Source organism: Ambystoma mexicanum, chromosome 5q, assembly GCF_040938575.1.
Source record: "Ambystoma mexicanum isolate Mex_15411 chromosome 5q, UKY_AmexF1_1, whole genome shotgun sequence".
Lineage (NCBI taxonomy): Eukaryota > Metazoa > Chordata > Amphibia > Caudata > Ambystomatidae > Ambystoma > Ambystoma mexicanum.
The window spans coordinates 1,135,947,409-1,135,970,483 of NC_090933.1; the positions used below are offsets into that span (position 1 = coordinate 1,135,947,409).

Genomic DNA, 23,075 nt, shown 5'->3' on the forward strand with positions numbered 1-23,075 from the left:
GTCGTAATGACCCCCCTGGCCTTTTATTATATAGTATGATGGGGGAAGATAGCACTGGGATTTCTGGGCAGTTTAACCTTTATTTCTTTTTTGCTGGTTCCCTTTCTCTAATGACACATGCCTCAGCATCATGGGGTCCTTCGTCTGGAATCATGTTGGCATCTCTGCTGTACAGCGGTCAGTCTCAGCGTTGATGGGGGAGGGACTATAACGCTGATGGCTGACCTCAAGTTATGATCTATGTCCCCATTTCCCCGCCTAGATGGATTGCACATTTTCAGCGAGGTAGGGGATCATGGGCGTAGGTGCGGATAGGACCCAGTGGTGTGGTGATGAGGGGGGAAACCTGGAAAATACCAAGCATTCTGTTTTGAGACGAGGTGGCGGGTTTGACTTCAGGGGGGTGCAGATGTCGCTCAAAGCATTTCTTTCCTGTAGGAAATGAACACCAAAAGGTGGAATATCAGCATTGATCCAGCAAGTTCATTAGTATTAGTTAATAAACACAAAAACGAAGACCATAAGTCACTCGTAAGACAGAAGCATTGTGGCAGAAAAAGGAACCATATGATGTATTATGGCAGGAAGATCATACAACACATTTTGGACAGTGCAGAAGAGAATGCAGAGGACATACATTTGACAAGGAATGAGTGGCGGTTAGTAAAATAAAGAATCAGGAAAGGTGGAAGCAAAGTAAGGGGAAACTGGGCAAGGGATGAGTAGAAAGGAGAAGGACGGTACATATGCAGGGGACTAGAGGGGGTGACAGAAAGGGCTACTGAACTGACCAATAATGCGAATAGTCTAGTGCTTGAACGAGCTTGAGCTCACTCATTCCAATCAAATTGCGGATGCATAGAAACCAATGTGGTTTAATACTTATGTGAGACGGTGGGCAGGACCTCAGAGATTTCCACTTGAGTTATTATGGAATTTAAACCTTAAATACCATAGGGTTTCAACAGCATCAGGTTCCTGGGGTTTGGCAAGCCCAGATTAATAACCAGTTAAACACAGTACCAAGTCATTCAAAACTTTATATATCTTGGTGTGGGGCCATATAAGTTCCTGGGGTTTGCAGTGCACCTACTGGCGTGTGAATGTCCAACATTCCTCACTTTTCTATTCTGGATAATTGTGGTGTGCTCAGCTGCCGAGATGGGAATTATTGCTCTTTCCTCCATTCTGGACTTGCCTTTTGTGCATCGTTTGCGCTCCAGGTTCACCACACTTATATGGCCCCACACCAAGATATGCGCAGTTTTGAATGACTTGGTGCTGTGTTTAACTGGCTATTAATCGGGGCTTGCCGTCAGAGTGCAGAGTTCAGCGTTCCTTCTCTAGATTTTTACCTGATATATGCATGCTATATGCAACTGGTCTTGCGCACTAATAGTTTGGGTTTGAGATGTGGAGCGCATGGAGAAGGGTGGTTATCATTCACTTTCCTAGGTTCGCTTTCACTTTGGGTTCTGATGTCTATCCGGAAGTGTATGGTATGGTGACAGTACTCCAGTAGCTAGATCCTTGGGATATAAGGTATGTTGACTTAAATTGACTGTTGTGAAACAGGGATCCCTAGGCTAGGAGGAGAGTTTACCTATTGCTTACTTGCAAATTGTTCTGTTGGGTCTGTTAAATTAGTTTTTAACATGTTATAGTGTTACATGAGATAGTCATGAGGTGTTGACCCTTTGCTTGGGGTGCTTTATTTGCTAATGTGGGGCTATGGATGGGGAGGGAGGGAACTTGTTCATTTGCGATCAATCACAATTACAATTGTGGGCCTCAGTGTGTGAGGCAGCTAGGAGTGTATATTTATGTGTGTTCATTTTCTTTTCCTTCTTTCATTTCCCCTTGCCCTGTTATTCATGCACAGATCTGCTCTCCCTCTTGCACTTTCCAATCTCATGCTGTGATATATTGTTCAAACATTTTTGACCACACAAAAGTTTCTGAAAATAATGTCATCAATAGTTCAGTGAAAAGAAAGATGGTTGAACTGGATAGCCCAGCCCCTTTGATGAGTAGCAATTATCCTTGAGATGGATGGGAATGCAGACCTTACTCATGCATCAACAATGGAGCCGACTCAGGAAGTTGACAAAAGGAAGACTGTTTTAATACCAATTATCTAAAACAGGGAGCATAACGAACATCAACGCAATTGCTCAATCTTCAAATTCAAAATACTTTAAGAAAAAACTGAGATTTTATAAGCAATATGTGTCATCAATGACGTCTAAACCACATGTTTACTAACGTCATCCTACGTGGCAAACTACAAAAACCTAAGAGTAACAGGGGTAGGTTGTTCATGAACATCTAAGTATATGATCCATACTGGTCTAAAAAAGTGTAGCTATGTGATTGGTTACTTAACATCAGGTGGGGCAACTAAGCCCTCCCCTTAAAAGACCACTGTGAACGTCACTAAATACACGACGTCCCATTGGTGTACACAACTATAGGACCCCTAAATATGCAGGTCCTCTATAATTCGTTGGCACTCCACCCTCTTCAGTGTTTTTCCATCTACGTTAGTAGCAAACAGACTGGACATGCAGGTGCTGGCGAGGTCGCCTTAACTTTAGCTACCCACCAATTAGCATATTAATCCATTATCACCTCAGTGGTCTGCTGTCAATTAGACCTTTGAAATTCGTCCTTGAGAATGTTCTTAGCTCTGAGAAAATTAGGGAGTGAGAACCACTGTCTTCCTCCATGCGTAGGTGTGACTATCATGTTAATCCAACTTCAAGCTTCCATGTGACTAAAAACCATAAAATCGAGCCTTTTCGTGCATTCAGTATTACTTTCCAGTAGACCTCTGACATCTTCCTTGTTATGTTCGTGCATTCTGAACAGGAGGTTTGTTCTTTCACACGATTTTGTATCCAAAGTCAGTTTACTCCAGTTTTGATAAGACCTTGGCTTCTTGGCTCGTTCAGCCTCGCCTTTCACTGAAACTCACTTGTAATTCAATTTCTGCTTAACTGTGACACACTGAAATGCGGCCTTTTGCTACTGTCCAGCCTGCTATAACACGTTAATTGAACCATCTATAGTTCGTTCATTCCTATATGTATACATTGGCACTTCCCGCATGTAAGCCTGTGTTCTAGGTATTATGAAATGATTACGCTGTGTCATGTCATGCGGGAGACTGGGGTCTGCCGCTCCCATTTCCTCCTGGCGAGTCTACCCGCGCGTTTGCTTTCGGGGACTCGCCGGGAGGGGACTCGCCGGGAGGGGAGCGACGGGCTACGGGGCTGGCGGCCTTCGGCGCATGCGCGGAAGACCTCTCTCTCGGTTCCGCGCATGCGCCGTGGACCGGGCTCACCTCCTTGGTGGGGCTTGCTTTCCAAGCCTCGTTATGGGTCCGCCGGCGTCCGGAAACGGAACGGCTTGCGTCCCAGGCCTCTCGGGCGCCGGCGGCCCATAAAAGAGGCCGCGAGTTTCAGCGAGTCGCGTCTCAACGCGGTTCGCTTTGCTCGCCTCGTTGTTCCTGCTTCCACACTTACCTGTGGCCTGTCCTGGGCCAGCCTACCTCCAGCCCTTACCTGTGGCCTGTCCTGGGTCAGCCTGCCTCCAGCCCTTACCTGTGGCCTACCTTGGGCCTGCCGGACTCCAGCCCTTACCTGTGGCCTGTCCTGGGTCTGCCAACCTCCAGTACTTACCTGGGTCTTGCCCTGAGTCAGCCAGCCTTCAGCTGTTCTCACTCTTCCTGTCTTGCCTGTCTCCGAACTTTATCCTGCAAACCTTTGGAACCATATGCACCAATCGAATTCCTCTTTTGGGTGGTGGAGGGGCTGATTCCTCGTGCCGCTATTTCATCAGTTTCCGGACTCCAGACTGGCGGCCTCTGCAAGACCATCCACCAAGACTACAGGTACGCGGTCCTCTAGGGCCAATCAGCTTGACACGCTGAGACTGAAAGTAGGGTATTTTTTCAGGTAAACAACTTGTGTTTAACTTGAACTTTTCTTTATAAGTAAAGGATACGTCTTGAATTCTTGTGGCAGCTGGACAGAAAATCTCCTCAGGCAACTTGGTGAGTTTATTCAGGTAAGTCTCTCAGGTTTCACTCTCTCATTGTTAGTGATCTGTGTTTACAATCAACGTTGTCTTAGGATCTTTCTTACGGCCTTGACTCTTCGGGTTTCCTCCTTCTTAGCTTCCTTCCTCCTTTGTACTGCCTTTGTATTTTCTTAGATCATTTCCCCATCCTTTTTTTTGGTTTTTATAGCTCTGTGGTTTCTTTTATCGGGCGTACAACTTCACACTTTATTTGTCAACGACTTCTTGTCAACGTTCTTCACAAAGGTCTATACTGTGCTGTGTCGGGATTATCTTCAACTCCCTCTCTCTCGAGCTTTCATCTATACTTGCTTGTATCTTAGTGTCTCATACTTTCACTTTTCACTTTTCTGCCACTTGGTTCACCAGGGTTTCAAACTACCCTTATAACAATGTCAGTGTCCAGGGAAAAATAAATGCCTCTTCAAACGAAAAAAACTTCAACAAGTCTGTAAAAACTATATGACGCGAGTGCTTCGTGCGTTGGCACAGTTTCCTCCCACCTCTTTCGCTATGAAGGCCTTTTCGCCCCTCTAATCAGCTGCTTACCGCTGTTCAAGTTCCTTGACGGGACTCCGTCGCCTCTCGCTCTGCCTCTTATCAGTGGTTGGGATTTCTCCGCCCCTTTTCTCAGCGGGCTTTCCTTGACTCGACGGCTCCGTGTCAGCGTTCGTGTTGCGGCTTCCCCGCCGTACAATCTCCAGGCTTAATCTTAGGTTACTTCCTCCGGTACTGCCGCACCTTTACAGGAGACTGTGATTTCTCCTCCTCTCGGTACGAACAAATTCTCCTTCTCTCAAGGTCAGCAGCGTCTCGACACTCCGACCCAGTCAGCGGCTCCGATTCTCTGGTACACGACTGTTTTCAGGACCTCTTCAAGAAACTACATGAAAGCGCAACCACGCCCTTTTTCTTTTAACTTAAATATCTGTCAAAAACTCTTCTTTCTGCTTCAGCTGGGCTTTTTCTAATACGCCCACTCGTAACTGTCATTTTCCAACTCTCCCTCTCCGGTCTCCTAGCCACCACAGGGAGGGAAAACAGAAAGTCAACACTTGAACTTTGGTTGTGATTGGACATACACACTGTCAATCTATCCCCCCTGATTGATGTGAATTCTTAACCCCTGGTTGCCCGGCTTAGTTTTACTCCTGCTGATATCACAAGAGCCAGTGCCTGCCAGGTGATTTGTGCAGATCCGACTGGGTTCATCACACCGCAGTCTGTAAACTATAAGCTTAGAGCTAGCTTCATGATTTACTTTGCTGCTTGCATTTCTTCTGCATCTGTACATATGTAAAACAACTTAATATCTTAATCTTTTCTCTGGCATATGCTTCTTCACCTTGATCCCAAGATGTCCCTTATCCTTGATGCCTTATAGAATATCTGCATTCTCTGATCACTGCATCTCTTCTATGTATGTCATCTCAGCTTCATGTAACATATACTGGCAATGGTAAATAACATTACCATTCATCCTTGTCGCTTATTGGCTCTGCTTCTTCAGGTATTTCATTCAAATGGCCATCATATTTTCCTATATGTAGATATGGCTTTCTCAATGGTTACCTTGGCCCCCAGATTCTCTTAGGTACTGGCACTTTCACTGGTACTGGACTGAGTCCATACTATGCTCTTTGTTGATTCAGCTGTTCTGTGTACGTCACATACTCTGGCTTCCAATCTATAGGTAAAATGGGCGGGACGGTTGAGGTGGGGGTACTTGGCTCGTCCTCTACACTCCCCCCTCTGGGCGATTCATCAACCACTCTCACATCATCCTTCACATCCAGACATCTTGGCCTGAAGATCAGCTTCTTTGGGACCCATATCTTTATGACTCCCTTCAGGCATCCTGCTGTTTTCACATGCTCCCCTTTATTCCATGTCATGAGCTTGCATTGTCCACTTGGACTACAGTAGATCCACCTTCCCACATATTTCTTATGATTCCTCGGATACAGGAACCTTGTCCCCTCAGGTGCATGAATACAGGCCTTCACAAAGTCGCGTATTTCTTTGTCTGTCAGGTTTTTAGGCTTCCATCCTGATTCAACATCAATCATAATCTTAATTCCTATGGCTTTCTTTGCTGTCTTCTTGAATTGTGAGATTATTACCTTGATCACACAAAATCCAAGCAATACCAATACGATCAGGGCTTCAAGAAACTTGAACATGTCTGCCAGCCATTGTGGAACCCATGACAACATTCATCCAAACCAACTGTCATCAGCAATGTCTTCAACTTCATCTATCATCTGACCATGGAGTTTCCTCAGCATGTATATTGCCTCTGTCAAGGTTCCATACTCGTCGTCATGAGAAGGTATAAATGTGCAACATGATTCTCCGATTTTTGCACAAACACCTCCATCCATTGCTTCAATCATATCCAGACCATATCAAGTCATCAGTCTTATATCTCTCATCTATTCTCTGATTGCATTTAATCCCTTTATTGTAGTGTTAATTGTCTGCAGCAATTCCCATCTGGTGATTTGTAGCCACTTGGTATTTGCTCCAACTTGGATAGCTGGCATGAAGATAAACGTTAATACAGATGAAGTCTGGCTAATCAGACTTTGGTCATATGGTATGCCATCGAAAGCTTCTATCGACTTAGCTGAGAAATAGTTTTCTCTCTTCATCCTCTTCTTCAGCTCCACAGATCTCTTCTTCCTCAGGTGAGCATCTGCTTTTGGGAAATTGTCAATTTGCAAATCGCTTTTTGGAATAACCAAAGCTGGAACATGGACATTCATCAGTGCATATTCCTCCCCAATCTGCAGGCAATTTAATATAAGCTCTGGCTCCACAAGCCCAATAATGATCCATGATCACTGCAGTACGTGTACCATTCCTGGAACATCAAATATTCAACCACAATTCTTATTTTCTCCAACATTTCTAGTGCCATTATTTTTTAAGCACAATTTTAAACGTTCCAATGGCACTATCTGCAGGGGGGCTCCCCTGTCTTCGACCAAAGTCAGTAGTTTGGCAAGTTTTAGCCATAATGGTTTGCAACCATTCTGCACAATGTCAACGACTGGTTCATAACATCCAATGATCACCCAGGCTCTGCAGATGACCACTCTGTCTTCCCATCCATCTGGTGATAAAACAGATCCCCAGATCTGAATTTGGCCTCTATTCTTCCATATTCGAATGTCCTCTGCAGATTTTTCTGCAACCTCCAATTTCTTGTTCACTTCCCATCTGATTTCAGCTAATTTTACTCCAGGCTTCTCACATCTGATCACATGGTTCTTTGTGTGTTCTCTGTTTCTTGTCTTTGTATCTTGCACATAGTCATCTTCATCTGGGTCTGTCCATTCAGTTGCCCATTTGAGATAGGCATCTCGAACAATAAACTGGCCTCTGGTTTTCCAAAGCGCTATATGTGAAAGACAATGAGTTGCCTAGACGTCTATTTCGATAGCTTTGAAGATTTTAGACTTTTCCATACTGTATGGCAGGAGTGCACACGCAAAGCATTCCTCCCTCGAGGTTCTTCTTCCTACATCTTTCAGATGCTGGTACCAAATGTTATTTCCCAAATTAGTTGTACTGTCCAGATAATCATTTAGCTTAAAATCATCCTCTTGAGCATTTCTTTTTATTCTCTTTCTTCTCATGTGTCCTTCCATAAACATATCATGAAGTGTACCAGTAGAACTTCTTCTTTCTGGATCGATCATAGGCACATTTATCAATGGACGGGGTACATCTGTCAATGTTCCCTGGGTAGGAGAAAGTTCAGGACATCTCATCTGCTCAGCAACCCATTTAGGCATTAAAATGTCTCGCAAAAGTTCCCTGCATGTCTGCTTTCTACGGATTACCTTTAGGTCCTTTATCACAGGACCAGGTGTTTTACATGCATTCTCTGTATAGGCACCTTGTCTGGCAACCTTTTGTCTTGCCCATCTTGCCAAACCTGCTTTTCGTGTCCAAACAGAATTTCTACAACCTTTCTTGCATGTGAATGATTGCTAATGGCACTTATCTCAGGCTCAGGTAATTAGTCATTCTTCTTTGTAACAGGAATTACTACATATGGTCTTGGGTGCCTAGTAGTTGCCACAATTGTTCTTCCTCTTGCTCAGGAAGAGTTACTGGAGTCTTAGCTCCATGTATATCGAGGTAGTAGGATGTGCGAACTGTGAGTGAAAGCAATATGATTATGATCTATTCTGTGGACATCTTGGATGTCTTTCCAAATTGGGTATCACAAAGTTACTATTTATACTTCTTACTCTTCAGCTACTTTTCCCTAATGTCAATATGTTCCTCACTATGTTCGATTTACCTTCGTTTCGATTTTATAGCAATACAGTTCCACATTTCTGTGAAGGTCAGGATGCCCTTCCCCAAGTTCAACACAGTTCCAGGGCAACAGAATTCCAGTGCAATAAGTCTAAGGGTTCCCTTCCCCAAGTTTAATATCAGCACAAAAACAAGTATCTTGAAGCTTTGTCTTTTCGCTGGATTTTTACAATTCATTATAACTCAGGATTCCTTTCCCCAAGTCTGATATTCATCAATAGTTGTTTTCCTTCTTTCACCACAGCAAACTTCCTTGTTGGCATGTAGGGGTTCTCTGGTCTTGGTGCAGTTTTAGACCACACGGTCCACCCACCACAGGTGACACAATCAGGAACTTCCATGTCTCCTTGCGAAGTTCAATACTCAGCCAAATAAGCAGTTTCTTATAGCTTCACAACTTTACCACATGATTACTTTCTTAATCTTGATCAGTTTCTTAAATATATCTTCACAACTTGTAACATATGAGCGGTTTCTCATTCTTGATTATATCTTTCATTCCACTTAGCTTTTCCTTTTTTTCAATTCAATGTTCATTAATTGCAGCGTATCTTACTTCATTTCATTCATTCAATCCGTTCAGATTTCCATTAATGCTGCTTTCACTTGAATGGTGTACTTTTTCTTCTTTCTTTCAATTTGGCATTCAAACAAATGTCACGTTGATTGTTTCATTCAATTTGGTGTTCAATAAAGGTTGCTTTTGCCTGTTTTATTCGATATGATATTCAATAAGGATACTTTTGCTTGTTTCATTCAGTTCCATATTCAAATATAAGGAACTTTGCTTGTTTCGTTCAATGCAGTATTCAATAAAGACTGCTTTCGCTTGTTTCATCCTTTCAATAATCAAGTAAAGGTATTGTTGCATATTTAATTCCGTTTGATATTCAAATGCATGTAACTTTGCTTGATGCCTTGACCGCTGCTATATTCACGATCTTCTTCAAGCACCCAGGTGATTTAAGTGTCCAAGACACTTACCTCAACTCAGCAGCTCCTTTTCTTGGCTCATCTCCCTTCTGCAGGAAACCCAAATTGCTGGGCACTCCACGTAGCACTCGCTGGCACTCGTGCATAGCTTTGGCTCTGGTCTCTGGCAGCGCCTGCTACCCACCTTCCCTTTAGGGATCTCCATCCTGTATCAATCATTCAGCAGGGCTCCCAGGGTCTCATTTGGTGTACTGGCGTCTCCGCTTCTCTCGCTTCCGCACGGCTCCTTCTTTACACGGCTCCACCTTTTACACACCTGTGATCCGTTACCGGGCTGCAGGTGTGTTTCATTCATTACTTTTGCCTGGCTTTCAATACCAGGACATGCCTGACTTCCATGCATCTTCCTCATCCCATTACCTGAGTGGGCAAAAGGTGTAATCTTCATAACTCCTAGTTGTTTCTTCCTCGTCTCAGTACTGTTATGCATCTCGAGAGGGGAATGGAGGAGAACAATCTTATAACGACCCTTAAATGTCTGGGAACCATTCATCTGTTTGTCCCAATGACCCAAGGGATTATGGGGTTTGTTCCAAAGCATCTCATCCCCACTCTTTCTCCTCCTCTGTTTAGCATGTCTAGGGTGATAATATCTCCTACCCTTCTGAGAGACAAGGGAACCAGATAAACAATATCCCCTAACCACTTCTGGGATAGGGGTTCCTTTAAGAAAGGACGATGTGGAATACTGTGTCTGACCAAAGAGCATCCGATCTCCAATCCCTAAGGACCCTCTATCCAGGTGATCCTCCCTCGCTTGTCCACCCCCAGCGGCAGGATCCAAACGCGATGGCCTATTCCCTGGCCACCTGCATAGAGGATCCCAGGGGAGTAGATGTGAGAACACCCGTAGGTTTCTCACAGCACTTAAATTCTGGAAAGTTCCATGGACTGGATGCTTTTCCTGTGGAGGTCTTCAAGGTACCTCCTGACTGGATTTATTAGCTTATGGTGGGAGTGTTTAATTCCTCCTTAAAAAATGGCCTTTTACCAGACTCCATGTGGCACGTGTCAGTTTCAGTGTTGCTGAAGAAGGACAGGCCTTAGGCTCTCATGAGTAGATACAGACCAGTCAATTTGATCATGCTGATAATAAAATATTAGCCAAGAGTCTTGCCCTACGTCTAGAGGTGTTGCTGCCAAAATTGATTAACGAGAATCAAAGCGGTTTTGTTAAGGGAAGAGATGAAAATGAGAAAGCTTTTGCTGACCCTATTTGCATGTGAAGGTCGAGGAGACAAAGTAGCTTCTGTGGCTCTCGATGCTGAAAAGTCATCCGATCAAATTGAATAGCAGTTCTTGTGCAGGACCTTGGAGAAAATGGGAATTAGCTTGAACTTCAATAAAAATGGGTCAAACTTTGATATACCGGCCCTACTGCTACAGTGTCAATAAATTAATTTAACTGAGAAACATTCATTTTGGAAAGAGGGATGAGGCAGGGATGTCCTTTATCTCAATTGCTCTTTGTGATCGGCATGGAGCCTTTGGCATGTGCCATTAGATCGGAAGAAAGGATACATTGGGGGTCATTACAACCCAGGCGGTAACCATGGCGCTAGTTGCGCCATGGATGCCGCCGGTATTTTACCGATTCCACCAATGGTAAATGGGGAATTACCACCCCATTCCAAGGTCGGCGGGGCGGTAATTCCCCATTTACCATTGGCCCTTCCCCATTCCCATTTTTGCACCATAGGGCTCAATGGGAATGGGGAAGGTGGTAATGACGGTACCGCAAATTGCAGTGCCGTAATTACCTTCAAGGACCCTTTGCGGGTCCCTACCTTAACGGCTGGTACAGACCATAACCCCTGCAGTCCTTCGCATGACCACTGAGATGCGTTACTCCCCCCACTCTGGGCCCCCAGTCGACCAAGATCCCTCTTCCCCACCACTGTCCTGCAGAACTATGAGGATAGCATGCCATTATTGATGTTGTCCTCCCTGTGTTCTGATTCTTCAGTATCGCCAGCCATATAAGTTCTGAGAGGGCCCCAGTAGTCCAGTGGCTTGCTCCGATCCAGCAAGGAAGCCGCATGTTGAGTCTCTGGCCTCTCACACATATTCATGGAGTTCAGCCATTCCTGAAAATATGGCACACCACAATTTCCCCAGGACCTAGCAATCAAAGCTCTAGCCACTACAGACACCGTTGCCAATAGTTTCTTTTCAGCCCTCCCTCAATCAGTGACCACAGCCACAGTTCTGGTGAGTAGTGCTTTTGACAGTGTAGTGCCTTTGAAAGTGCAGTGCAGCATCTGGGCCAGGTCCACCTCCATTTTGTCCCACATTGGATGGATTTGTGGGCAAGCCCATGCCATGTGTAGAAAATCAGCTGGGTCACATGAACACCTAAGGCATAGGGAGGACCTATCTGGGTAATACCTATGCAGGAGAGTAATAAACTTGGTGTAAGAATTGACAGTGGGTTACACGAAAATGGGTATTCAATGACAGGTTGCGTGACTGCATGCAGATCAATTTCCACTGTCCCTCGGACAATGGCTTTCCCAAAGCAGTTTCCCACTCAACCATATAGCTACCTAGCCTATTTACTTTCTGCTTCTTAATAACCTTGTAGATCAAAGATGCTAGTTTATTGCAGTACGATGGTGCTGCAACCAATTGAACTACTGTGGAGACGGGGAGTGCATGTGGGAAGTTCGATCACCTTGCCTTGAGTATCCTGTGTAATCTAAAATTCAGCAGCATGGTCACCACAGTCCATTCCCCGCTGTGCTTAAGAGCTTCCCAGGTGATACATTTCCCCTTCTGAACTAAGTCCCCCAGGGTACTGACCCCCTGCCACTACTCGCCCTGTAAAAAGCAAACGCTGGTGCCTAGCACATCGCCTCCCCGACCCAGTGTTTTAGTTGGACCCATGCCCTACACGTAGACTCCACCGGTTGGATCGCGGAACTCCCTGCCTTGTCCATGTCTCCCACTAACAACCCCCTTAATTAATTCGGGTATGTGTCTGCCTTCTCAAGCTAAATATGTGCAAGCACCATAGACGAGGACCACCACCAGAGTACTGTATCTGTCCTGCAAGGTAGTAAATTTAGAAATCCAGGTATTCCAGGCCCTCTCTCATACGGTTGAGTCAGCACATCGTACGATATCCAGGCCTGTTTGTCGTCCCAAATTAGACGAACCATCAGGCTGAGCCCGGAGGGCCTTTGAGACGAGACAACAGTATCTGAGATGGATGGGGATGCAGATCTTACTCATACATCAATAAACAGACTGACTCAGGAAGTTTGGCAAAAACACGACTGTTTTAATAACACTTGTTAAAACAGGGAGTACAACGGGCATCAACAGACGGTGCACAGTATTTACTCTCAAGAGTTACTCGAAGCATTACATGAAAAAATACAACTTTGTAATAAAAATTCTTCATAAGTGACGTCATACTACATGGCAAAATAAGAAAACCTACGGGATGTGATAGGCTTAAAGGGAACATCTAACTATACTTTCTATAAGGGCAGGGATCATGATTAGATCTTTAAGGTCCAGTGGACAACTAAGCCCACCCAAGTGCAAGCCATGTTCCGTGTCATGAAAATACACAACGTTCTATTGGCTTCTGAAACTATAGGGCTCCTTGCTACGTGGCCCTCTACAATTGGTTGGCACACTTGTACCCTTCTGGAATATTCCACTCACTAGCAGCACGCAAGCTGGTACCCCAGGTGCTGGGGTGTTGGCCTGGTCATGCCTCCCCATCCAATTAGCCCAACATCCATCATCACTCCTGCTGTCTGCCAGTAATTTAGTCTTTGAACTCGGCCTTAAGAAGGCTCACTGTGCCAGAGAATAAAAGAGAGTGAAGGCATGGCCTTATCTTCTGGTGTCGGTGTAGCTCGCCCACATTTTCAGCTCCTTTAATACTATTAAATGAAGAAAACCTGGCACTTTTAGTGCTTTTCCATTACACCGCAAACATGAGCTCGACCCGCTTCTCACGTTCATTGTATCTTCTCGAGTAGATAACCAGGCTCTTGGCGGCCCAGACTCTTGACACTGGGCCAGGCAAGCCTTCTCAAATCTTCCTTCGCTGCCAGCTGGTCTATTCTGCTGCACCACACTTTCAGCTCTTTCATTCACAGGGTCCAAGTTTGCTAAAATGCGTTTTGGAACATCCAGATTCTATACACCCTTATATATAATGGCGGTACTGCCTGCAGCCTATTCACTACGTATAGCCAGCCTTATGATTACTTCGTCCACTTGCGTTGCTACATCTGTACTATTCTAAAATGGCTTTGCATTTTCTTCAGTGCTTCTCCGCACGTGCAATCTTCATTTTGCTCCCACAATGTTGCTCATTTCTTTACTTCGCCATCAGGTTCTATATATTCTTTCTTCATTGGCATCTCCTCTGGGTGCGTCATTTCTGCTTCATGTGATGTCACCAGTCTCCTCTTTCATTCATCTTCACACTTCTTCCAGAACTCCCTTCAGAAGACCATCATTTCTTCGCAGATACATATAGGGCTTTCTCAATGCATACCTTGTTCAAGAACTCTTCGCGGTATAGTTTCCATTATTGGCTTTGCGCATGTCGCAATTTCCAGCTACCAACATATAGACAGAATGGGGGCGGGTCTTCCACTAGAGGTACATGGCTCCTCCTCTACACTCCACCCTCTGGTTGATATATCTTTTATATTTTTATTTTTTTATTTGAGTTTTGATTTACAACTACAATAGAAAGAAATCTTTCACAATTACATACAAAATCATATAAAATCATACACATTTCTTTTTTTTTTTAATTTAGCGTACAGTGTATAAAACATACAAACTTTTGCTATAAAAATGTCCTTCATTAACATCCAGGCCAACATCCTCCGGTGGTTATTTCCTTTTTTTTGTGACTCTTTAGCCTGGCTGTTAGAGCAGCTTCGGTTATGTCATAGTTCACATTTCCTAATATATTCCGAGGAAGCTTCCAATTTTTTAACATTTGTTCCAGAAAGGAGCCCAATCTTCAAGATATCTTTTGATTTGGGTTGCTGTGAAGAGTTTCCCACCATAACTTGGCATCTAAGCCACAGCCTGGTTCTAACACCTCATGGAGTAGCTGCATTCTTTCCGCTAATAGTTCTTTACAGAATAAAGTTAAATGACATAGGGTTTCAGCTTCTTCCTGGCATAGGTGACAGATGTTCTCTTTAATCATCCCATATCTTACCAGGACTTCTTTTGTGCGCACAATGTTCAATTTGAAGCACAAGATCAGGTCTCTGTGACGCAGGTTAGCACTCTTATTCAAATACGTTGGCAGGATTCCAGAGCAGTTTGTTAGTTTCTTTGCCGGGTTATGACTATCGGATGAAGCACAGGCCGCTTCCGTTTGCGACCAATCCACTGAGAATAACAGATTTTTTACTCTCTTCGGGTTTTCACATAGACGACTTATGGTGGACCCTATGTTAAGCAGGATTTCCTGGCATTTGTTTCTCCATTCTTCTAAAGGCCAGCAGGGTATTTTCCCCATTTCCGTCTTCAGGATTTTGTATTGCGGTGGGCAATCAAGATGTTCTATTTTCCTGAACGTTGATAGGGTTTTCCATACGATCTGAACCTGTAGCGAGTGAAGACCCAGCTCATGTCTAATTACGCTTATTGGAAGCGCATTTGGTAAATGTAAAGTTTTCCGCCAAAATCTTGCCTCAAGACTATCCCAGTTTACCCATGGGATTCTTAGTCCAGTGTCACCCGCATACGTTATTGATGGCATCACTTTGGCCTTGTAAAATTCCACCAGTGGTTTTACCGTAAATTTGCAGCATTTCTTTTTCATTAGAAGGGCTTGGGCAATCAATTGGTCCATTTTTGCTTGGAGGTGGTCTTTCCAAGGTTTATCCCCCCAGTCGGCACTAATTATTGCTCCCAGGTATTTGGTGCTTTCTGTTGTTTGAATTGCATTTTTTCCCAGGCACCATTTGAAATGTTTTTTTTACATTTGCTTGTGGTTTTTTCATGACTAGAATTTCCGATTTTTCAGCATTGATTTTTTGTTTATTGATGTTGACATATTTTTCTAGTTCATAGTCCTATTGCCGTCAGGTCTAGTAGGATTAGATCATCCGCATACAGCAAGTGTCTGATTGCATTTCCTGCTAATCGTGGTGAGCATGATCTAACTGGCTCCAAGTTGTCTCTCATATCTAGGATGTAAAGGTTGTACAATATGGCTGCTAAGGGGCACCCTTGTTTCAGACTTTTAAGTGTATTCAATGGTTCACTAAGAGTGCCGCTTTGATCTAAAGGCACCTGCATACTCGTCCCAGTGTACAGTGCTTTTATGGCCGCTATGAGATCTGGTGGACATCCTTTGTCTTGCATTTTAGACCATAAAATATTTCGATCAACTTGGTCGGATGCTCCTGCCAAATCTATGAAAGCTAGATAGAGCTTGTCATTTCCCCTCACTGCCTTCAATTTGAGTAAATTTATTATTAACAAGTTCAATCCACAATCTACTCTCTCGACAAAACCTGCTTGTGTGCTGTCAATATTTCCAGTCTCTGTCAACCACTCTTTAAGTCTCTTCAATAGTATGCCTGCATAAAGTTTACCCAGGACATCCAATAACGATATGGGGCGATAGTTTTCTGGATTCTTTCTGTCACCTTGCTTATAGATTGGTATTGTTATCGCCCTTTTCCAGGAGTCTGGAACCTGCATGGTTTTATTTATTCTTGTGAATAGTGGGAAGCACATGTCTGCCCACAACTCAGGTGTTTGTTTTAACATTGATTTTGTCAGGTCATCTGGGCCCGGCGCTCTAGATGTTCTAGCCTTGTTGATTAGGCCCAAGATTTCTTGTTTTTCAAAGAGGATCTTCCAAGGTAATCTTTTCCTTTCTGTTTTGTCTTCTTCTGTGTCATTTTTTGTCTGTCCATATATTGTGGCAAAGTGCTCCAACAACTGTACTTCGTGTATAGGGTTTATTTGCTCTGCTCCTTGTGGATTTGTGTTCTTGTTTATTAATGACCAGAAGTAATTTGAGTTTTTGTTATTCAATGCCATAAGCATATATTCCGAGTCCTTTTGGTAAAGGTTTGCCCGCTGTAATTTTACCCAATGTTGATCATTTCTTTTTAGTTCTTTTCTCTGATTTACTGCATCTGGTGGTTTCAGTCGCCTGATTGTCCTTAGATCTTTCGCTAGTTTTTGTTTTCTTTTAGCCAGTTCTTCATTATAGCGGTGTAGTCTTGTCACTTTATTTGCACCCGTCTGTTTGCCTGATACTCTAAAAGCTGACAGATAACTTTCATAATCAACTTGATTGTCCTGAGTCAGCTGCCATTAGCTATCTCGCTCTCCAGTTTGACTGCTTTTTGCACAGTCAACTTGAGAAGGTTTAGACCATTATTAGTGATGACCTGGTGGGCCCATTTTGTTCCATTTTTGGATCTTTTTTTTTCTGTTCAGTTCCTTGCATTCAAGGAGTAAAATACTGTGGTCGCTCTTTATTTATGGCACTATCTTTAGCGACGCAATTGTCCTAAATGTTTCCAGAACCACAAAGTAATAATCCAGCGTTGCCGTGGCATTGTGTGAAGACCATGTTTTGGCTCCGTCCAGATCGCCTGGTACAGCTCCGGTTACCATATGTAGATCTCTAGATCTCATCAACCAGCTTTTTGCTCTGTTCATTTGTTGTTTCTTATGTTGTGGCATGTCACCTTTTCCTACCTTAGTACAACAGTCTATATTCAGGTCCCCGCATAATATCATCTGTGGCATACAGAATTTTGCTCTTAATTCATCAATAATCGTTGTGACTTGATCCAAGAATTTTTCTGCGTCTTTAGCTTTAATATTCCAATATAAATTAAAGATTATTCGGGTTTTGTTGATATCAAATTCCTGTGGGTTATCTTGCAATATGATTATCTGTATAAGTGGTGATGGAGTAATCACGCTCTCTATTTTGCCCCTCCAGTCATTTTTGATTAGGGTCAATAGGCCCGCCGATGGTCTCCCTTTTTGTCCTTTATATGCTTTATTTAAAATACTTGTGAAACCATCTATAACCGGTGCCTCCAACAACCAACACTCCTGTAAACATATGATGTCAGCATTGATCACCTCAGAATTGATCTTTTGGAAACAGGTGATTAAATCCTCGAGTATTCCATGGGGACATTTGGAGGCAGCACTTCTCTTCCTGGCTTCCGGTCTAGGACTGTTCCCTTGCTCCTAGTGTTTCTGCTAGCCATGTCCATGATTTTTCAAGGTCGATCTTGGTCACCAGTTGCTCTTTATTTGTTTCGATTCCACTGTTAGATTTGGACATTTGGCCCTCTATCTTCATGCGTAGCGCGTTGGGGTCTTTTAGTACTGTAGGCGAGAATCTAATGGGCTTGCTGTTTATATCATCATCTTCCATGATCTCGCTCCTGACTTTTTTGTTGCCCCTCTGTATATTTTGTCCCTTGTCTCTTTGAGTGTGTTCCATAGATTTATATCGGTAATGTGACAGGTCAAATCCCAGGCATCTCAATTCATCCGTCGCAGCTAATATTAGCTGCACTGCTGAATTAGAAGTTAAATGGATACAGCTATTATCTGTTTCCTCTTCTTTTGGAAAAGCTACAATCTTTATGTCTCTTGGATTGATTACCCGTAATTGTGGTACGCTAAGAGTCCCATGAGATTTGCCCGGTTTAGAATTAGGCCATCTTTGGTCTTAATAACTCTTTCCAGCATTAGTCTATGCCCTGTTGTTTCTTCTCTTATTGTTTCGGCCCGTCTCGACGTTTTTTTGTCCTTTCTGTGCTCCTTCTTTATGCCTTTGTCGACGGTCCTCTTGGTTTTTTCTTTTTTTCTTTTCTGTATAGAGCTTTCTTTTTCCGATTGGTCAATCATTCGTTTAAATAATTCTTTTTTTGAGTTTATTTGTTTGTTGTTTTTTTCAATTGCTGATCTTTTTTCTTCCAATGTTACGAAACCGTCATTTTTTGTTTTTTGAGTTAATTTCCTTGTTGATAATTGCAGCTCCAAAACACTCTCTTCGCTCACAAGATCATTTTCCAGTTGTTGTTCAATTTCGTCATCATAGATTGATAATAGCAGGAGTGCTGCTTCATTTCCTTGCTCCGCATCTGTCTGTTCAGTCTCTAGCTGTGGTGTTTGTGCCAGATCTTCATTTGGCTTTTTCACTTCTGTGCCTGTTTTCTGTGTCTTCTTTATGGCTAGATCTTCAAATGGCTTTATGTTTCTTATGAAGTTTCTTGTTCCACCATTAGTTGTCACTTTCTGTTTTACCTTTTTTTTTGTCTTTTTTGTATTGCCCTTCCAAGGGTTTCCTTTTTTCTTCTTTACCATTCCCCTTTTTTTCGTTTTCCTGATCGAATATTGCATACAGCTCCCTTATTTTGGCTGGAGGTAACCCTTTCTACTATATGTCCTGTTTGCGGGACAATATTTATACTTTGCATTCCTTTCGTGGATTCTCTGTTCTCTACTTGGGGGATTTCTTTTGTTTGGTCGTTGGTTCTTTGTAACAGATCTTCTGTCATGTTTCTCCCCTTATTGCACTCATCTATTTTGGGTTCAATTTCAATTATTTCCCTGCTTTTGTTTGGCTGTAGGCTGATTTCTTTTTCGATCTTTCTTTCTTTTTCAATTTCATCTTTTTTTGATGAGTCCATTTTCATAGATCTTGCGGTCTCTTTAGGCAATTTAAAAAGGCTCTTTTGTCCTCCCAAGCATCCTCCAATGAGTCTATCAAGGTTTTGAAGAACAAGTTTTCTGAGTCTTTTTCTCTTATCCTCCTTTCCTTTGTAGCTTCTATGTATGATTCCACGTATATTAATTTTGATTGCATAAGAGCCATCAATGTGGTTTGGTCTCTGTAATTATCATAGAGTGCTTCATATAATTTGAGAAAGGGAGAGAGCGTGATGGTAAACATGGACCCAATTGCTGCTTGTAGATTAGCGCATTGTTCTGTAAAGGCTTCAGGATGCTCCTGTGTATTAGCACCGCTACTTTTAATCACGCTTTTTTTATTCCCGCAGTCCTTTTTTTGTCCTGCTTTATGATTGGGGAGGTCCGGTTCTTGCTCATTGTCGTTTTCGAATGGACTTGTTTCCTGCGTTTGCATTTCTTTGTCTTGTTTTTGTATCTCCTTTTGTGACTCTTTGTCTAGCCCTCCTTTGTGGGCATATAACTGGGACGTTTGGCATGCTTTTTCTTTGCATGAATCAGTTTTAGCTTTTTTTTCAGGAGCCATTTCTAATGTAGATTTATTGATGTCTACTTCTGCTATTGCACGTTTTGTATTTCTGATATGGGGAGTCGAGGTTTTGATGAATGAATAATCCTCATTCCTATATATTTCTTCCAGAATACATTCTTCCTGATTTAGTACACTTTCACTGTATCCTGTTGTTATGGTATTTTGTTTTCCCATTACACTTTGATTTGTTGTAAGCGTTGTGACATTTTGTCCTTGTTTTGCTCCATTTTTTGCTTGTGATTTCCTCATATTGTTCTCTTCCTTATCATCAGTAGTTGTACCAGGATCTATTTTCTGGGCAACTTAGAGCGAAGTGTATTGGGTCGAAACTAACAATAGTTCTTGATCAGTTATTTCCTGTGTATTTTGTGTTTTCTCATGATCCTGCCTATCCATGTTTTGCGTAGTTTGCTCCTTCCTGTGTTGTAACTTTTACTTTAAAGTGCCATTTTATTGATTTTGAAGTTGTTTTCACGTTCTGGTCATTTCATTTTTTTGTGATTCCCAAGGTTTTCTTTTTTGTACAATTTGCTTGATCTCAGGCACTTTACATGCATTGCGGTCCATCTTTTGGTTTGTATTACCGAAAACACTAGGGGCAGAGACTTCATTTTCTACATTTTGCACTTGTCTGTCGTTGTTCATTTTTCCACTATTGGACATGAAAACGTCTTGCGTGGAGTCATTTCTCTCACCATTTTGTTGGGAATTCTTCCAAAGTGTCCTGAAATCGAGGAGAGTCAAAAGGCAGGTCTGCAACTCCTGCTGGGGTTATTCCTATTGCAGTTTCCACAACTTTCTGGGGATTCGTTTTATTAAGTTTAAGTTAAGTTTAAAAGTGCCCTCTTCCAGAGGGACACAGAAAACTTCACCATAATCCTCTGCACTGGCTTCCATGTCGAGTGCAGGGACCTCACTGGTTTCACCATGCCGCTCTACCTTTCGCCTTCCCTCACCCCCACCTTGGCCTCCTAGCCCCGCAGTGCAATGCACATGCGCCGCGCTTGTCCCCGCCTCCCTGGCCGATCGCGTCTCACTCGCTGCAGGATCTACGGCTCCACACACCGCCCCAGTCCGTGAGGCAGCCGACAAGGTAAGGGGCCGTGGGTTTGGGGGTGGAGGGAGGGAAATGTCATACACGGGCAGAGTTTGATAAGTGCATCAGCTTCATTCAATTTCAACAAAGGGCGCACAGGACGCGGCGGCAGCAACTTACTTCTTGGATTTGTTGCATCAGCTGCACTGTTGTTGTTTGCCGGCTCGTCGTCCTGTGCTGCGTCCATAGCCAATGGAGACTTTAACTTTGTGGTTGTTTGCCGTGTGTGTGGCACGAAATGTGCCAATGAAGAGTCATTCGTAGTTGGATGATGTTGTTTAACACCAGCTGCCGCATCTTCTATGTTTGTGTTTGGTTCCAGAGTGTCCATGTTGTTCACTGATGTTTTTACATGACTCCTCGTGCGTGGGGCGGTTGTAGATATGCTTGCTTCCATACCCACTCCTCCCCGCTCCTCGGCGAACACTCGGCTAACACTCTGCGGACGCTCCGCGTCAGGAGTGAGTCTTTATGGCCAAGGCACAGCACAGCAGAGGTCCGCCTCCAATAGTAAAGGTAGTAGAGTTACTCCAGTCACTCCACCAGCACAGCTAACACTTGGCTAACACTCTGCGGATGCTCCGCGTCAGGAGTGAGTCTTTATGGCTGAGGCACAGCACAGCACAGCAGAGGTCAGCCTCCAATAGTAAAGGTAGTAGAGTTACTCCAGTCACTCCACCAGCACAGCTAACACTCGGCTAACACTCCACGGATGCTCTGCATCAAGAGTGAGTCTTTATGGCCAAGGCATAGCACAGCAGAGGTCCGCCTCCAATAGTGAAGGTAGTAGAGTTACTCCAGTCACTCCACCAGCACAGCTAACACTCGGCTAAAACTCTGCCGAGTTTCATAAAGTAAAACAACAATTATGCCAAAAATAGTACAAGTGATCTATACAAAGGGGAGAAAGACAAGAATTATTAAGGTAAATATTACAGATCTTCTACTTTGTACGTATGTCACCAAAGCCTATCACCAGGTTAGTCGGAGAAAGAGAAGAGGGAGCGAAGGAGAAAGCCTTACCTCCATCTAGCTTAAACGCTATTGTTTTATTTCTTCTTCTCCTCCCCGCATTTCACCTAGTTTCTCCACAATTTTGTAGAGTAGATCACAGAAGGCTAAAATGCGGCTCTGTGCTTGACCCCCCCATCAGACTGACCCAGCAAGCCTCCGTGCCCTGTACTATGCCTAAAAATCTCTTCCGATCTTCCTCAAGCACTGTACAACCTAGGACCAAATGCTTGATAGTTTCTTTTACTGCGGCCCTACCACATAACCTACAGCTCAAATCTGTTGTTCAGAATCTTAGGTATAAGGACCTTCTTTTAGAACATGGAAAAATAAGTATATACCTCGGAATTCGGTCTCTCGTATATACAAGTCTTGCATATTCTAATATAGGCTTATAGAGGCTTATAGAGGCTTGTTTTAGTCATGCCTTCTGGTGTTTTACCCCAGTCTTAGTCAAACAACTTTTGATTGGTTTGCAAGCAGCTCTTCTGCTTTTGAGCCTATTTCCAAGAGAAGTTAGGTAATCTCTGCCTTCATTGTGGTGATAGAGTCTCCCGAGGTGCGTGTCTGCTCTAGCCCCCATTTTTCATACAATGAGTGGGCTGGAGGATTTAGTAACTTTGCATAAGTCGTTAGTTTCCTCCAGTCAGCCCTTGTGGCAAGTGAAACTAATCCAAACTTGTGACGTTTAATTGAGTTTGGTATTGATTTTGCTAACCTTAGAGTTTCTTTCCAGGGTTTTGCTTGGAATGTGTTTAGGTTCTGTCTCAAATCATTAAGGATAATGTCCAACCCATACAGAATCGCCGGCTCCACCTGCATCTGGTAGAACCGTATAAGTGGTAGCAATGAATAACCACATAGCTGAGCATATACCCGCCTCATTTTAGTAAGAATAGGGCCGTATCTAGCGTTCAAATAATTCACCCCTCCCACTTTCGATGTTGAGTTTAGTACCTCGCATCCCAGACATGTTAAAGCAGAAACCCTCTCTAGAGGTTCATCACCTACTTTCCAAATCATACAGGTTGTAGAGGGTAGGAGCCGCCACGCACCCTTGTCTCAGTCCCACATAAGTGCCTATTTGGGGGGGTCATAGCTCCTTCCTTGTTCAACCTCACTCTCACAGTTGTATTCGTGTGCAGCAGTGTTAGCATTTTTACCAGTTTCAGCTGGATCACAATTCTCAGCAGTTTTTCCCACAATCGATCACGACTAACTGTGTCAAAGGCACAAAGGCTGATTTACCGACCACTCTCCCATCAGTCTTCACATCTAGACATCCTT

The 23,075-nt window shown here is 43.4% G+C and overlaps 1 protein-coding gene across 1 annotated transcript in view; it reads right to left on the reverse strand.

Moving 5' to 3' along the window:
* The window catches only part of LOC138498361 (extracellular calcium-sensing receptor-like), a 316,510-nt gene that overhangs the window by 124,196 nt on the left and 169,239 nt on the right, over positions 1–23,075 (reverse strand). The window contains exons 7-8 of the mRNA XM_069622146.1: positions 18,872–19,292; positions 18,062–18,632 (exon numbers count right to left, since the gene is read on the reverse strand). Of these exons, the coding sequence (XP_069478247.1) occupies positions 18,062–18,632; positions 18,872–19,292 (992 nt within the window). The remainder of the gene's footprint in view (positions 1–18,061; positions 18,633–18,871; positions 19,293–23,075) is intronic.